Source organism: Portunus trituberculatus, chromosome 47, assembly GCF_017591435.1.
Source record: "Portunus trituberculatus isolate SZX2019 chromosome 47, ASM1759143v1, whole genome shotgun sequence".
Taxonomy (NCBI): domain Eukaryota; kingdom Metazoa; phylum Arthropoda; class Malacostraca; order Decapoda; family Portunidae; genus Portunus; species Portunus trituberculatus.
In genome coordinates this window covers 16004984-16022253 of record NC_059301.1, presented here as the reverse complement: position 1 = coordinate 16022253, position 17270 = coordinate 16004984, and the positions used below count along the sequence as shown (strand labels likewise).

General features: G+C 43.2%; 1 protein-coding gene across 11 annotated transcripts in view; it reads left to right on the top strand.

Annotated features, from left to right (window-relative positions):
• LOC123498246 (unconventional myosin-Va-like) overlaps positions 1-17270 on the top strand; it is a 69172-nt gene that overhangs the window by 6477 nt on the left and 45425 nt on the right. For all 11 annotated transcript variants that reach the window (XM_045245428.1, XM_045245425.1, XM_045245429.1 and 8 more), the window contains exon 2: positions 16759-16863. In XM_045245428.1, the coding sequence (XP_045101363.1) occupies positions 16759-16863 (105 nt within the window). The remainder of the gene's footprint in view (positions 1-16758; positions 16864-17270) is intronic.

Below are 17270 nucleotides of genomic sequence, written 5' to 3'. Positions count from 1 at the left end.
GACTGTTCGCACAGGTGTCAGGGTTGGTGTGTGGCTCCTAGAGGACTGTGGGGACGAGTGTGGCTCTTTGCGGCCTCTCTCTGTAACCCAAGCCTTCCTCCCATCCCGTCCACCAGAGAGCAACCCGACCCCCGACTTGTGATCCGTGAGTCCTGAGTGACCAGTGTCAGGGCAGACCCAGGCTGAGGCGAGGTACTGCTGGAAGTGCTGCTGGATTTTGCATGTGGTGCGGAGATTGTGTGGCGGGTGCTGTGGTGAAGCAGGTTGCAATGGTGACTGGATAAAAAATAAGTGGTGATCCAAGACGGTGAGCTTGTCTTGTGAAGTCAGGGTCGACAGACCATGATCATCCGTCGTATTAACCCTTACACTGGGCCTCACTCTCGCCCACCACCCGCCCCCCTTGATCCCGTGGCTCTACGATATGTTATTAGTGCCCCTCGACTTTCCCCGAACTTCGTTGCTCTTCACTACCATGCAGTGAGTATCATTATTCTGCCCCGTATTGAACAGGGAGGACGTTCGTTTGTAGACAGAGTGCAGGTCTGTGTCAAAAATAGAATGCATGGCGACAGTGAATATAACTTTCTTTCAGTAATTTATCCAACGCTTATTTGTGTGACCTAAGAAACTCCTAAAATATCACCCTCTTTATCCAGTTATATCCATTGTGTATATTCGTTACAATTGCAGAGACCGAGGTGGTCACGCTTTGTCCGCTTGAGTGGTACAGAGTCCTTCAGTCCCGAAGTGACACACGGTCCTGAAAAATGTGGCGCATCCGTCACCTTCTGGAATGTGTGTTGGCAGTCATTTAGAATCACGGCTGTGGAAGCCAAATGTTATGCCGCAGCAGCGTGATGTGGCTAATAAGGTCGCATCACAGAGCCATCTCTGTTTTACATTTGAAGCATTATAATCGAATCCCATTATGCAGTATCTCTAAACTTCCTGTGGTAAGCAGCGCGGTGCGAGCAGGCAGGCATCGTGCGGCTCAGTTCGTTACACAAGGTGGACCACGGACACGCCCACCAGTGTCTGTCTGTGGAAGAAGGAAGACTGTTATGGTTGCTCACTGCTTACAAGGTTCTGTAAGATAAGGTCAGTGACTCACAACTATCATGTCCATCTCACCTGATGATTGCATTCCACTGGTCTTGTGTCTAGTACAACACATGCCAGCCGTTCAGCGTGAGGCTAATTGACGTGCGCCAGCAATCTGTATTGTAGTGTTGGGAGTTGTACTTCTGCAGTGCACATCATTATTGATTCCAGTGCTCCCGTCACTCCCTGCATATCGTTTTTCCTTGGTTATTTTTATTGTGAAGTCCTTTTTGTGTTCATGCGTGACAAGACGAGGTGGGGATGTAGAGTAACAGGCGCAGAGATGGAGTGAGAGGCGTGTGACGGCCGAAGAGAGAATGTGACTTCATATATGTGTAGCTTTATAAAGTAAATATACGAATGAGATATGATCATATGGCGAAAACCAGCAGTCCTGCATTGCGTCAATTGTGTTCCATGTCATCACTCACTCGTCAATGGAAACTTCGCTTCTTGTATTCTTACTTTATTATATCGGAATCAATACAATTTATCGTATCAGAGTCAGTGTGTATGTGTGTGTGTGTGTGTATATATATATATATATATATATATATATATATATATATATATATATATATATATATATATATATATATATACTCGTATATATATAAATCCTCAACATTAGTCACTTGATCATTTCTGCAGTGATGAATGTATACATCAGGAAGGGAATTTATGACGTCTGTGTAATGAGACTTAGGGAGGCACGCTTCTCGTCCTGCTCCAGGTATGCTCTTACTGCCTTTGCTTACCTGAATAGTCAGCTTAGGATCTTCTACTGTGACATCTGATTACTGTTTACAAAACATTACTGCTATATGCATGTTGAGCACTATTGAACAGCATATTCCCACATACTTTTGAAAACGTTCTTCATCTCTGGCTGACGAACAGTCGTGGCGAAATCTTGGATGACTTTGGTATGGATTTATGATACCGCTGATACTTTCCCAGTCCGCTCCCATGATTATTTTCCTTCCTGCTGGTAATCCAGTAGTAACACTTTCCCAGTTCACTGTCACGACCACCCTCCTGCTCGATGACACAATGAGGTGCACCAGGATGCCAGCCAGTGCCGCTCGTTTCTCCAGACTCTCACGGTTGTCATTGTCACTTAATTGTTATGTTGTCAGCGGTGAGAAAGTCTCGCTGTGTGTGTGTGTGTGTGTGTGTGTGTGTGTGTGTGTGTGTGTGTGTGTGTGTGTTTCCGTTTCCTTTTCCTTTTCCTTTTCTTTTTTCACAACCCACCCGTACATGGTTTCACTACCACGCCCGCTCGCACCCTTAGTTCCCACCTGTTTGTTTGTAAAGAGTCATAAGTGGCACCCACCAGGTCTTGCACTCAGATTCATTCGGTCGTCCCAGGTGACCCATACAGGAACCGCCGGCTTATCATGAGGGAAGGTAATGAGCGTGTAGAATTATGTTCATGAAGGAAGGACACATCCATGTGCTGGTGGCCTATCATTAATGTGTCTTCCAGTAATATGAGACAGAAGAATCGGCAAATGGGTGATCAAACTTGTAATGTATCTTTGTATCACATTTTGACACGCAGCGGTGCAGGGCTTGCCTGTCCACGCTGATAGCCACGATGATAGCGTACGTACGTATATTCGCACCAGATGGATGCCCGCCTTCACCCGCACCAGATTCATTAAAGACATTCTTGGATGCTCTTATATATAATTATATAAAACTAACAACATGTTACGCATTTCCTCTTGTGTCTCATTTCGTACATCTCTCTCTCTCTCTCTCTCTCTCTCTCTCTCTCTCTCTCTCTCTCTCTCTCTCTCTGGGGGTTCGTGGTTTAGCTATGCGTCGTGCGCCAGCCAGCCCTGCCCTATTCAGCCAGGAGAGGTTGCTACTTGGTGCTGGAGGACGACCTCAGCCTACAGTCATGGTTTCGTAACAGCTGTGAATGAAGCTTCTTTACCCCGAAAAAAAGAAAAATTTAGATTTACATGATTATCTTTTTCATAGTATTCATTCATATCTGGAACCGTACCCGGAGCATCTCTGACTGGAGAAGTCCTGTCCACATGGGTATCAGTTGATGGTCTGCCTCGACTTGTGTTTCTATTAGTACAACCGAGTCCCTGCTTCGCTCTCACTTTTTTTTTCCTGAGGTCACGTATCTTATTTGTTTGTTTATTCTTTTTATCTATTTAATGTAACCTACCTGTTTTCTCGTGAGTGTGCATTGGGAGGGATGTTGGGATGGAGATGATGAACAATTGTACTATATTTTACAACCGTGAGTTTTGACATCTTCATATTGAGGTCATGTGGCCGGGAAAGACAAGGCTACAGCTTCTTGGGTTACGTCCCGATCCTAATCACCGCTATGTGAATAGAAGGTCACGGCGTGAAAGAAGACAAAGCCCACAACTAATTTGCGGAAGTGCCGTGACGTGTATCCTGGTGTGAGATCCTGGTGGTGGCGCACTGGAGCACTTCACTCAAAGGAGGGGCTGGGGCAGCGCTAAGCTCGTCCCACACGACGCCTGTCATCGCGCTGAAAATATTCTGTCACGATGAGAGTGACTTCACATTTACTTGTACATGTAAAGAGATGCAACTTACTTCATAGTCAGGAGTGGCTTGCTAGTAAAATATTGCTAAGATTATTAAATACAATGCTTTATATTTACTCGAATTATATACCTATGTGTATACGGAAAGGATGGAAAGAAAGTGCACGATTACACAATCTAATTAAGAAATTTGAAACGTATTGTCAATATTTAGAACATGTTTACTGCACATGTTGTAGCCACCGTTGTCAGCAAGACGGAAAAATAACTAGGTACTTTTTTTTCCCGCGATATGCCAGGAACTACTCCATCAGCTGCATTGTTAGATAAGGTTCTCTCTCTCTCTCTCTCTCTCTCTCTCTCTCTCTCTCTCTCTCTCTCTCTCTCTCTCTCTCTCTCTCTCTCTCTCCACCATCACCTTTCTAGTCGAATTATCACGTAAACACCCATCGCCCATCTGTTTCCTTCTCCACACATCAGACACATCCATGCACTTCTCGCAAACAACTTCATCAACCCCTTCAACACTGGGACGCATCTTTACCTTGAGATTTGTGTACGATTAGACCTTTTTTTTTTTTAAACATGAAGGGTCTTTGGAGGTCAGAAGATTGATGGCCACAGTCTTCACTATTTGAATCACCCACATGAGTTTTTGAAGCTGTATAAAATCACCAAATAGTAAGCAAAATGAATATGGAAACGCGTCATGGTACTAAAGGGGTTAAAACGAACTACCCTAGCTGCTACTGTCCTCCGTTAGCCCCGCACCCCTTTTATATATGTGGTTCGCTTCTCCAAGACCTATCCCTCCTGCTTTGCCATTTACCTGAAACAAACCTCGCTGCTCCACCCCGACGTCTGACCTCTGCCGACCCTTGACCTAGAACGTGTGCAAGATGGAGTGGCTGCTGGCGGCTGGCTCATGAGTAGGCGTGCGTGGGAAAACTTGCGCCTCGCTCTAAACATGAATGCAATTTTATGACTTTTTTTTTCGTTTCGTACTATTTTGTGTGTGTGTGTGTGTGTGTGTGTGTGTGTGTGTGTGTGTGTGTGTGTGTGTGTGTGTGTGTGTTTTGTTCTTTTCTTTGTCGTCTTCCTCGTCTTTTTTTTTCTTTTTCTCCTCCTCCTCCTCCTCCTCCTCCTCCTCCTCCTCCTCCTCCTCCTCCTCCTCCTCCTCCTCTTCCTCTTCATCTTCATTTTACTTCTTCATTTTCTTCTTCATCATCTTCTTCATCCGTCATCTTTTTCTTCATCTTTCATCTTTCTTCTTCATCCTTCTTCTTCTTCTTCATCTTCTTCTTCTTCATCTTCTTCTTCTTCTTCTTCTTCTTCTTCTTATTATTATTATTATTATTATTATTATTATTATTATTATTAGTTTTTATTATTATTCTTATACATTTTTGTTAATATTTAATTTTTCTTTCGTAATACCGGATCATTCATGTAATCTAAGAAGTGTCACGTACGTACTATACTTATGCTTATTATTATTATTATTATTATTATTATTATTATTATTATTATTATTATTATTTTTATTATTATTATTACTACTACTACTACAACTACTACTACCACTACTGTTATTATTATTATTATTATTATTATTATTATTATTATTGTTGTTGTTGTTGTTGTTGTTATTTTATCTGAAGCTTATCACTGATTCTAAATACGTCAGCGTGTGAAATTCTCGCGTACTTCTCCGGGGATCCAAATGAGGTACAGCAAATTGGCTTTTTTTTTTAAACCAGCAGTACTGTGCTTGTGGAGAGAGAGAGAGAGAGAGAGAGAGAGAGAGAGAGAGAGAGGGGGAACGCGTCGTGCTGGAGAGATGCGCAGACCGGGATAGGTGGGCAAGGAGCGTGAGTCTGTGATCGGGTAATGTTGGTGCTGGATGAGGATGAGTCACCAGGCGGAATGTTGTAACTCCCTGATAAGTGCCGGGATGGGGAGGTGATTTACTGATTACTGGGACGCGTCGCCACCGCCCTGCTCCACCACCACCACCGCCACCACCACCACCACCACCACCACTGCTAACACCCACGTCCCCACAGAGTCATGTCCATCAGCCTCAGGAGGAGTCCGAACCGTGATTACATGTTTCTTTAGACGATTGCTGGTTGCGAAATAGTCAGTGCCTTGGATGATTGAGGCTGGGATGGACACACACACACACACACACACACACACACACACACAGACGCGCTCCCCGAAGGCATGGAAACGTGACAGTGAATTTTGCGACCCTCATAAAACTTTGGTCTCGCCGGGTGTTTTTTGGTGCAGATGAGCAGTGGCGGCGGCGGCGTGGCGGGAAGCCCTGTTCGGGGTGCTCAGTAGGTGACACGTGGCAGTTTTCCCTTACTAATCAGTCTGTGAGGGAGACAGAGAGGGGTGAGGATGAGTTCGTGGGATCTGGTTAAAGCAGTCAGATGTTTTCTCAACCTCTTCACATGAAAGGGAATCAATAGAGAGAGAGAGAGAGAGAGAGAGAGAGAGAGAGAGAGAGAGAGAGAGAGAGAGAGAGAGGAACGTATTTGTTTACCTTAGTCAGGAAAAAAAAAATAAAACTGAGAAGAATAACAAACTGACTTGTATAACTATTAGATGAGAGAGAGAGAGAGAGAGAGAGAGATGGGGAGGAGGAGGAACGCATTTGTTTAACTTAGTTAAGAAAAAAACAACAAATAAAACAGAAGAATAGCAGACTGACTTGTATAACTATTAGATGACATGCACGCTTCTCCCGTTCCCTCCTTCCCTCCCTCTCACACTCTCCCATATGCTCCATCTCTCGCCACCACAACTCAAGATCGTATTCCAAAATGCATTGCTGACTTACCCATAACTTTTCAGGAGCCTCGAGTTGATCTTACTGACAGTTTCAAGAATACTTTCCTGATTTTAGTGACAGATCAACAAGGATTCTGAACTACCATTAATGGGCGAGAGCAAAAAGGAAAGAGAAAAAGACATCCATGAGAACCCCGGCTTGTCATCCTTGTGGTCCATGCAAACAGTCCTAGAGGGGGGGAGTGTGTTTAATCCCCTCATTACCAGGACACGCTTTCATATTGATTCTGTTTACTATTTGGTGACTTTATACAGCTTCGGAAACTTCTGTGGGGATTGAAATAGTGAAGCCTCTGGCTACTAATCTTCTGACCTCCATAGACCTTTCGTAATGTAAATAAAATCGTCTAATCACACCTAAAACTGAAGATGAAAATGTGTCCCAATCCTGAAGGGGTTTAGCATACTTTTCTCAGAGCTACGAGGTGTTTAATCATATCTTAACCTCTTCAATACTGGGACACATTTTTACCTTGAGATTTGTGTACGATTAGACTATTTTATTGACATTGGGAACGGTCTATGGAGGTCAGAAGGCTAATGGCCACAGTCTTCACTATTTTAATTCCCCAAATAAGTTTCTGAAGCTGTATAAAATCACCAAATAGTAAACCGACTGAGTATGTAAACGCGTCATGGTACTGAAGGGTGTTAAACGTATCTTCCCACCATTCTCTGCTAATTACAATGCACTGTGCAGCTATTATTATTTCACTATACGTTGATAGTTTTAATGCGAAATGATATAACCGCGGCCACTAAGAGGCTGGAAGCTTTGTGTGGTTCGATAACTTCTTTTGCTATCAGTGTTATCTCTGGGAATCATGTTACCAGATCTGCGTCACGACATGCGGTTCAGCTTAGGGAGAACCTACAGCGGTGAAAGGTTCTGCCACAGTGTAAAGAAAGATAAATGAATAGTTTTAGAAATTAATTTATCCGTTTTTCTCGTGTTCAGAAACGATACTCTCTCACTACGACTGGTGAAAGGTTCTGCGACAGTGTAAAGAAAGATAAATGAATATATAGTTCTAGAAATTCATTTATCTGTTTCTCTAGTGTTCAGAAACGCTTTACTCTCACTACGACTGTTTTCAGAGGCTATAGAATTATTAGCCGGATCTCAAGTGTGTTTCTCCTTTTGATAATATAGATAATATATAGTTAATCTGCCAATAGAAAAGTAAAAAAGATAAACAAAGTGTCATTTCATCTCGAGCGTTTCAAGAATTGTGAAGATACGGAGCAGAACTGTCTCGTAATGTTGCCAGTCACGTGGTGCATTAGTAGGTCAAATGCGGTGTTTATTTAATGCTAATAATGTTTCGATAAATGCAGAGACATTACGTAAAGAGATAAGCTATGTAAGATAAACTTGGATGGGTTGTTGGTGTTACGTTATTCATTCTAGATCGATTTTTCTTATCCTAAATGCGGCAAACTCTCGTGCGCAAGTCGTTTTTCCAATGTTGTCATCCCTGCTCTGTTCTATAACCGCTTCACTTTTTTTTTTTTTTTTATTTATTTATACCATGTGGGCTTTTCACGGGAATTTATGGGCTGAAGGGGATACTTTGTAGGATACCTACTATCTCAAAGCCCACCCGCTAGGAAACCGTTGCCCTGAGTGAGGAAGCCCAACCTACACTCGGACCGTGGACAGGATTCGAACCCTTGCGCTTGGAGATCCCTCGGACCCCAAAGCACGCATGGTTCCACTGTACAGCGGCGGAGTAACAAGCTGACTCCTTACTGATCAGCTATAAACGTGTTTATTCTATTATTTACATCATTATTACAACTCTGCTCTGTTCTGTAACCGCTTTACTTACAAGCTGACTCCTTACTGATTACCTAGACGTGTTTATTCTATTATTTACATCATTATTACTACTCTTAAAGGCCATTACAGTTCTAGTGGCAGATGAACAAGATTTCTTCATTATTAGCCGGAAAAAATACTAATGAGAATCCGGCTCTTCATCTCTGTGGCCTATGAAAATAGTCCTAGTGAGAACGAAGTGTTTGTGAATGCGGGACGAACCTTCACAGTGACCAAAGACGAGCAGCTTTGTAATATTCAGGTCCAGTGTTTCAGGTTCTCGAGTCGCCCTTGGTGTATGTGGCTGCCATGTTTCACATTTCATATTGTGCGCCATGATTTTTCTTCCTTTTTCTCTTCCTTTCTTTCCTTTCCTGTCGTTTCTTCTTTCTCTGCTTTCCTTTCACTGGCCTTTGCTTTGCTTATCTTTCTTTTTTTTCCCCTCCTTTTCCTTCCCTTCCCTTCCAGTTCATATCCTCTCAATCCTTACGTGTCTTTTCTTATCGCCTCTCTTCCTTTCTCTTTCCAGTCATTTCTTCTTTTTTGTTTTCATTTTCTTGGTCTTTTATTTTCTTGTTTTTCTTCCTTGTCTTCTATATCCTCTTGCCTTCCCTTCCAGTTCCTTTCCTCTCTTTACTTTGTCTTCTCTTCCTCTCTTCCCTTCCTTGTCAGTCCCTTTCCTCTTTTTCCCTGCATTGTTTCCTCTTCTTTTCTCATCGTGCCTTTCCATTCCTCTACAAGATTTGTGCATTATTAACAGGAGAAAGTCTTAAGAATCCTGCTAATTAATTCTGCATGTCGTTTTTGAAGAGAGAGAGAGAGAGAGAGAGAGAGAGAGAGAGAGAGAGAGAGAATGATACACAACGCTATTTCTCTTGTTTATTGATCGTCTTTTATCGCTCTCCACGGCTGTCTTAAAGTATTGAGAAAGGGAGAGTGATTATTTGATACTTTTTCCCCTCACTTGCACTGCTAAGGGTTCCAGCACTGAAGAAAGGGAGGCTTAAAGGCGTTCCCTCTTCCCCTTCCTCCTTCTCTCCCTCCTTCCCCTCTCTCCTTTGCTAAATCTCACTTCCCCTTCCCTTATAATCATTAACTCGTTGCTTTCCTTCTAGAGACTAGCTGTGGTAGTGGTGGTGGTGGTGGTGGGTGCGTGTTGCGAGAGGCTGGTGGTGTTGGTGGTGTTGGTGGAGGAGTGTACTTGTTGCCAGCGCCTTCTCAGAATTGGCACTCCAGTCAGGAAAGGCACTCCGGCACTCCTCTAAGGCTCGTTATTGCAGGGTTGTATAAGTGCCTAGATTGTGTGTGTGTGTGTGTGTGAACAAGACAAGAGAGTGGAATGTGTGTGGTGGTGGTAGTCGTGAGAGGAAGCACAGAGGTATGGAATAGAAACACGTGTACTTTACCAACTGATGTTTTACCTCTTACTTTCTGGAGAGGGAGATGAAATAGTAGCGTTTTGAGCAAGTATATACGTACCTTGTTGTATGTAGGAGGGAAACCGGCTTAGGGCAACAAAGAACACACACACACACACAAAAAAAAAAACATTGAGGCACCAATTCCCGAACAGTCTCCACTTACAGGATTCACGTTATTTTGCCTGACTCTTCCACGTCTATCTTTTCACGGAAGTAAGGTAAAGCACCCCATCGTCACGTCACCGCACCTTTAGAATGAGCTCAACAAGTATAGCATGATTTGTTTGGCCAAGGTTGGAGCGGGGGTTGCTACACTGCAGAGGATTCAGTCTGGGTGTAGCTCTTAGGTGTGTATACATATCCTTGTAGGTCCTCGCTGGGTGGTGTGTGGAGGAGCGGGGATGCTTTGTGCTGTGGAGTCTGTGGAGGCAACAACAAGGTGGTGCCCTGAATAACTCAACTTCGCTTATTGCTGCTGTGAACTCAACCAACCGCGTTAGTTAAAGTTAGGAGTCTGATGCAAAAGGAGGCTTGAATTCCCTGCCTCTGATGTGTATATCGTTGCGTGACACTTTTAAGTCGTTAGTTACTGATTTTATAAAGGAGAAAAGTCACTGGATAAGTTACCGGAATCGCAAAGAAATATGTATTCATGTTTGTAGCGACTTGACGTAACACACACACACACACACACACACACACACACACACACACACACACACACACGACTACATTTGTACTGGTAAAAGCAAATCTTGTCAATAACAACAACAAAAAAAAAAAGACGTGCTTGATTCAAGAAATGAGGAATGTGGAATCTGGACGAGAGCTGAGCTAACACGCGTATCCTTTGCTTGGAGGAGAGGAAGGAGAGGGACGAGTGTAAGGGTGAAGAGTGCAGCCAGCCAGCCAGCCAGACAGACAACCAGGCAACCAGCCAGCCAGCCAGACAGACAGACAGACAGGCAACCAGACAACCAGACAGCTAGCCAGACAGACTGACAACCAGCCAAACAGACAACCAGCCAGCTAGCCCTCCATCCAGCCAGACAGACAGACAGACAGCCAGCCAGACAAAATCCGTGTTCTCAAACGCTTTGCTTATTACCCTCTCACACCACGACCATTATTTTCAAGAACCACAAAATGGAGAATCCGAATCCTTATCCGAATCCTTAAGACCATTTCTCCTGTTAATGCTGCAGAAACCATCAGACTATCACCACAACCGTAAAAACACCGTTAGAATCCCCGTGCAACTTCAACTATAGAGCCATTTAGATGCAGCAGTGGGTCGAGGGTGTGGGGTGTGGCAAGGCAAGGAAGCGTTTCAGAATATGGTACCAAAGCTTACTCGTGGGCGGGAGGAGTATAACTGTCTATCGAGCGTGGCCTTGTCCTGGGTCCAAGTATGGGTAGAGTGACCAGTGAAAGGGAAGTAGTGTGTGAGGGTTGGAGGGACTTAGGTGTTGGCTGAGTTATGTTGTAGTGGAGGGAGGTGTTGGCAGTGGTGGAGTGGCAGGAGGAGTGGCGGCGGTGGCTTAGTGCTTGGTGTGGTGAAGGTAAACCAGAGATAAGTTTGAGTGTTGGTATCCAGTTTTTCACTATCCTGCTCACCTCACCAGGATCACGGCATGCGGCAGCTGGGAGAGGGCTGGGCTGGGCTGGGCTGGGTCAGGGTGGGGATGGGGAATAGTGGTGATGGTAGTGGTGGTAGTATAGTGGTGATGACTGATAATGATGATACTACTACTACTACTACTACTACTACTACTACTACTACTACTACTACTACTACTACTACCACCACCATTACTACTACTACTACTACTACTACTACTACTACTACCATCATTACCACTACTACTACTACTACTACTACTACTACTACTACTACTACTACTACTACTACTACTACTACTACTACTACCACCATTACCACTACCATTACCACTACTACTACTACTACTACTACTACTAATAATAATAATAGTAATAATAATAGCAACAACAAAAGCTCATTAAGAAGACAGTTAGTGTTTTTTTGACAGCACTAAACAATTCAACTGACGTATTGCTTATCTACTGCCTATCTGTCCATCTATAGTAGTCTATTAACCTGTCTGTGCGCTCTCTCTCTCTCTCTCTCTCTCTCTCTCTCTCTCTCTCTCTCTCTCTCTCTCTCTCTCTCTCTCGTCTCATCGCCATTACGACCGGAAGTTATGAAGGTGCATGAGATTGTTACCTCGTTTCTCATTGTCCCTACCTTCCTTACGAATCGCTCTCTCTCTCTCTCTCTCTCTCTCTCTCTCTCTCTCTCTCTCTCTCTCTCTCTCTCTCTCTCTCACGGTATTGCTGGTCACGTGGGGGAATCGTGATCAAGTAAGCTACATCGTCCGGCAGTAGAGGGCATAGGTCACTCACTGTAAGTACTCCGACCTGTTGCTTTGAGTGAGGCGGCGACCTTTACTTTAACGCAGCACATACCCCGGCACCCTCACCTTGCTCTACGCAGACTGTTACTGTTCCCTCAACCCCCGCAAGGATAGGAAACAGCTGCCCGGAGACTCCATGGCATCTTAGTGGGTCTCTTTGTTTCATCGTTTTTTTGTTGCCCTTGGCCAGATTTCCCCTTACATATAAAAATTAAAGGGGCAAAATGTATATACGGTGTGTGTGTGTGTGTGTGTGTGTGTGTGTGTGTGTGTGTGTGTGTGTGTTGTAAACCATTTTAGCTATTTTACATTTTCTTTATGGCAAATGCTTATCCATTAAGTATTTAGTCTTACCGTGATCTACATGAGATAAAAAAAAAAAATAGTTTCACATATAACCATTGGAATGTTAATCTTTTACTTGGTGGTTTTATCTTACATCCGTGTTTTCTCACACGATCAGCTGGGGCCTTGCATAACTTACTGTCACATTCCCCATAACAGAACAGAATGGGTAGACACTGCTAGCTTGACATCCCGAGCCTTCGCTGTTACTGGGTACTCCTTAATATTGTGTCAGGCATGGGAAAGCTAATAGCAACACAATTCAGTGAAAAGTACTTAGAGATGTGGCTTTTCGTTGGTTTTTTTTTTTTTTTTTTTTTTTACATTACAAGGGCACTGGCCAAGGGAAAACAAAGTGTTGGAAAAAAAAAAATCCCGCTGGTTGCCAGGCCCTGTTAAGAGGAAAGTAGGAGAAAGAGAAAAAACAAAAAAATCTAAAAGGAGTTTAGTTTATATATATAAAAAAAAGAAGAAAAAAAAATGGCAAAACGGCAAACTGGTGAGCCTGTTGAACGTGGAAAGTGATGTTGTGTGTGTTTGAAGGAAATACATGACAAATTGATGCTGTCTGGTGATAGTAGGAAAAAAAAAAGCGTTTATTTAAAGGAAACAGATACTGGTATAATAGTGGTGGTGCTTGGTGGTCGTCAGAAAAGAGGTGTATATGTTACACCCCGTTTGTGAAATTGCCCATTTCATGAAATGGGCAAACCCAATTCATGAAATGAACCTAACCTAACCTAACCTAACCTAACGTAACCTAACCTAACCATTTCATGAAATGGCCACTCCATTGCACATTTCATGAATTGGGTTAGGTTAGGTTAGGTTAGGTTCATTTCATGAATTGGGTTTGCCCATTTCATGAAATGGGCAATTTCACAAATGGGGTGTAACATATATACAAGTAAGAGGGATCGGCGACAAACTTGTGCTTCCTGCTAAATTTGAAAAAAAGGATGTTAGGCAGCGTGAGGCAGAGCACGAGCACGATCCAGTACGTGTGATCGTGTTATTGCTGGGAATACGACGCTGCTGCAAGTGATTCATCGCCTCAGGGGGTGGGAAGGAGAGGGGCACGAAGTTGTGATGGCCCGGAAGACAGTTGCTTTTGGGAGGAGAGGAACGCCGAGACAAGTGGATTGATGGTAGTGAGCACAAACATGATGTAATGGTGGTTTGTAGGAATTAGGTTTATTCTTATTTCTAAGCCTAATACTACGGCTACAACATTGCACTTGATACTGTAATGGAGAGTGCTTTACTAAGGACTGCCTTCTCAAACGTTTCATTCTCCTAATTCGAGATCTGATACGCTTTAGTGTAAATTGCTTCAGATTTTCAACGGTGACTTTAGATTCTAATGTTAGTTTAACTAGCATTCTGTACCATTAGTGAAGAAAAGAATTTGTTTAGAGCCCCATCAATTTCACTGGGATTTTATAATAGTCTTTATGAGAACAGAAAACGTTAAAAGAAATCATATTGCTGGGGTTGATAGTGTAGCTTGCATAACAAATCACAAATCACATAACAGAATAAACCTCGCCGCATCAAATACTGTAGTCATCCGATGCATTATTCTTCATGACAGTTCTGCGCAGGATTAGATAGCGTGGTTGCGAACCGCCCGGCATCACTAGAGCGATGGACTGACAGGTAGAGGGGAACCATTCCCCCACCAGTGTAGGCCCAGGGTAGAAATGCACCGTGGGTTAGTTGAGCATGGTGATGTACGATAGGTGGCTTTTGGAAGTTTTGTTGTAGGTTGTGGGTAAATATAGTAGAGATTCGTTGGTGGGTGGGTAATGGTGACTGGCAGAGCATAGTGACTGGAGGATAGTTGGGTAATGGTGACCAGTGGACGAGAGTGCTCATTGCTGCAGTGTGCTGCTTGCCACTTGGTTTCGTGTTTCTCCGTCAAGTGGCAGAGGTGGTGTCATTTCGCAGCATCGCAAAGAACAATGCGTCCCTTTATCAGGTGTGCCAGGGACCTTGCATTCCACCACTGCCCACCCGCTCCCATCACGGTCAGTAGCGTGACAGGTGACAAACAGGGATTGGGGAATATTTGTAAGGCGGCAAGTCACGGTGGAGTAATGTAGGCAGCAGAAGGCTGCGGGACGTGATCACGTCACTAATCTCATGATTATACCCCCACCCTTCCTCGCCTCACGTCATGGGCAGCCCTCTGCCGTATTCCTCAACCGTTCCCACCAGCTGCATGGTGATATCAAGACCTGCTGCGCTACATTCATTCGTGCCCAGCCTTTGATTTAGGAAATGTGCTTGCACCTTTATCTCTATGGGCTGCTCTTCCCTGTAGCTACTTGTTGCCTCCCCTTGTGGAGAGAGAAGAGAAGAGGGAAGCGTCATGCATATATTTATAACAGTAATTCTTCTCATGTAAAAGTTAATCAGATTTTGCTCTCAGAAGCGTGTCAGAGGATGCAGGTCGGTGCTTGGATATCCTGTAAGATGACGTGTAGAGGAAGGTATGCCGTGACACTTTTGGCGATGATGATTACCAAAAACAGCGAGAGACGCCGCCCCTTGTATATCTCGACGAGGAAAATAATTACAAGAAAAATTGTTGTTTGTGGTATTATATTTCAGGTCAGCGCTACCATCTTGCCATTCAGAAGAGAATCTAATATGTTTCACTGACTCCTTTAGACTTCTCCACGTGTCTGATTGAACCAAGGAAGTTAAACGATGATTAAATTACTTGGGTTGGAGACAGGATGTGGCCTGGTTGTGAGTCCAGTCAGGCAGCGTGACTGTGAGGTTCTTCCTTTAGTGATCTATAATGCATGTGCGGCATTACTTAGTTCCGTCTCTCCATTTTATCAAGGATTGTTTGCTCTCGTCTCCCATTTGTGATTAGGCAAGCATTGTTGTGTGTTTGGCTTCGTAGCCACCTAAATAAGTAGCTCGTCCATCAAGCGGCTCTGTGAGGGACGTATCTAGAGATACCCACGCCACTGTAGCATGGTGTGCTGACTGTATGTACTTGTCTTGCTTATCTTTAGGGATTATCATACATTATTGTTGCTAGTTAGTGCTTTTCTTACCTGCAACGGCGCTGAGGAAATAACCTCACCACGTCTTCCATCCGCCGTGACCACACTTAATAATTTTGAAATACATTGTCATATGTTTTGAATGTATGTTGTTGAATTAGTGAACATCAGAAAAGATGTGCTGTTGTTGGAACTTCTTGCACGATAATTCTTATCAAAATACTTGACAAAGAAGACCTGTAGCGTAACGTGGGCTGCTCAGATAAATGGCTCGTGTGAGATAGATTACATCATTGGTGTCAGCTTGCGCACTGTGCACGGCAACAAATTAAGTGATGGTTCATAATACTATGTCTTAAAGACATCCAGTTTTCTGAAGCGCCGTATATTTTTAATTTTCATGTGCCATTATTTTTGACCGCTCTCTCTCTCTCTCTCTCTCTCTCTCTCTCTCTCTCTCTCTCATTAAGAAACTACATACATTGCGATGTGAAAGTTGGGTGGGTGTGCTTTAATACTAAGTGGGAGATGGGAGGAAGCCTTCACCACGATGTGAATACTTTGATGCCGTACCCGAAAAAAAAAGAAAAAAAAAACACTGAACAGCAGCACACCTGTGAGCCCAGAGGTGTGTTTGTGATAAACAATATCTTATCTAAAATAAGAAATATATTTAAATGTGTGGAATCTTGACATTGCATGTGGGTATTATTATTATTATTTTCTTTTATTCATTTATTTTATTTTTTTTTTTCTTACATTATGACCTATAGCACCTGTAGGCATACTTGAAGAGAGTATGTGGGAAACACTGTTAAGCTTCTGCCCATTAGTGGCGCAGACAATTTTTATTTATAGTGGTACCCATATTAAGGCCCATATCACCACCCAAGCACATATTTGGTGTAACCACCTAGAACCTGGGTATCATGGTGACAAGTTTATTAATTTGTTTATTTTATATGATTACAGCCTTGTCCTATTTATTCATACATCCCTCTTCATTGAGTGGGCTGCAATAATTTTGTGCATAATACATTTATTAGCTCCTCATTCTTAGGTGCTGCAGTGTAGCAAATCACTCAGACACGCAGGTCTTGAATATTATTGACTGCAAAGTAATTAAACACAACAGTGATCAATGTTGCTCGCCTGTGGTGTGTTGGCGGAGCACTGAAGTGATGTTTTGTGTTGCAGGGCGCCCATGTGTGGATCCCTGATCGGGAGCAGGTGTGGCGCTGCGCCCAACTCACTCAGGACTACAAGAACCACCTGGTTACTGTCACCTTTGAGGATGGCCAGGTATGGATTGTGACAACATGTTCTCTTCATAACCATTGCATTGTGACAGTCAGAAGTTAGTGGTTCTTAATGTTTGTTGTTTTACTTAGTCTTCTACTTACAGAATGTGATTGATTCCCAACAGATAAGAGAGTGTATGTATATTAAGGGAAAATTATAAATGCAGGGTGAATGCATCTTGATACATTGCTATTGGCTTTCTTGTAACCAAATAACAGTGTCTAGTTGTGAGATTTTTGCAGAAATAGATTCCACTACTGTATTCTATTATGATATATGTTCCTTGTGTTCCTTGCAATGTCTTTGAAAGAATGGCCATATTTTATGGCTTTCCCCCTGTTTTATCTGTTAACTGATCTTTTTTCTATTTTTCATTGTTTCCTCATCCTCCCATTTAATAGGAAGAC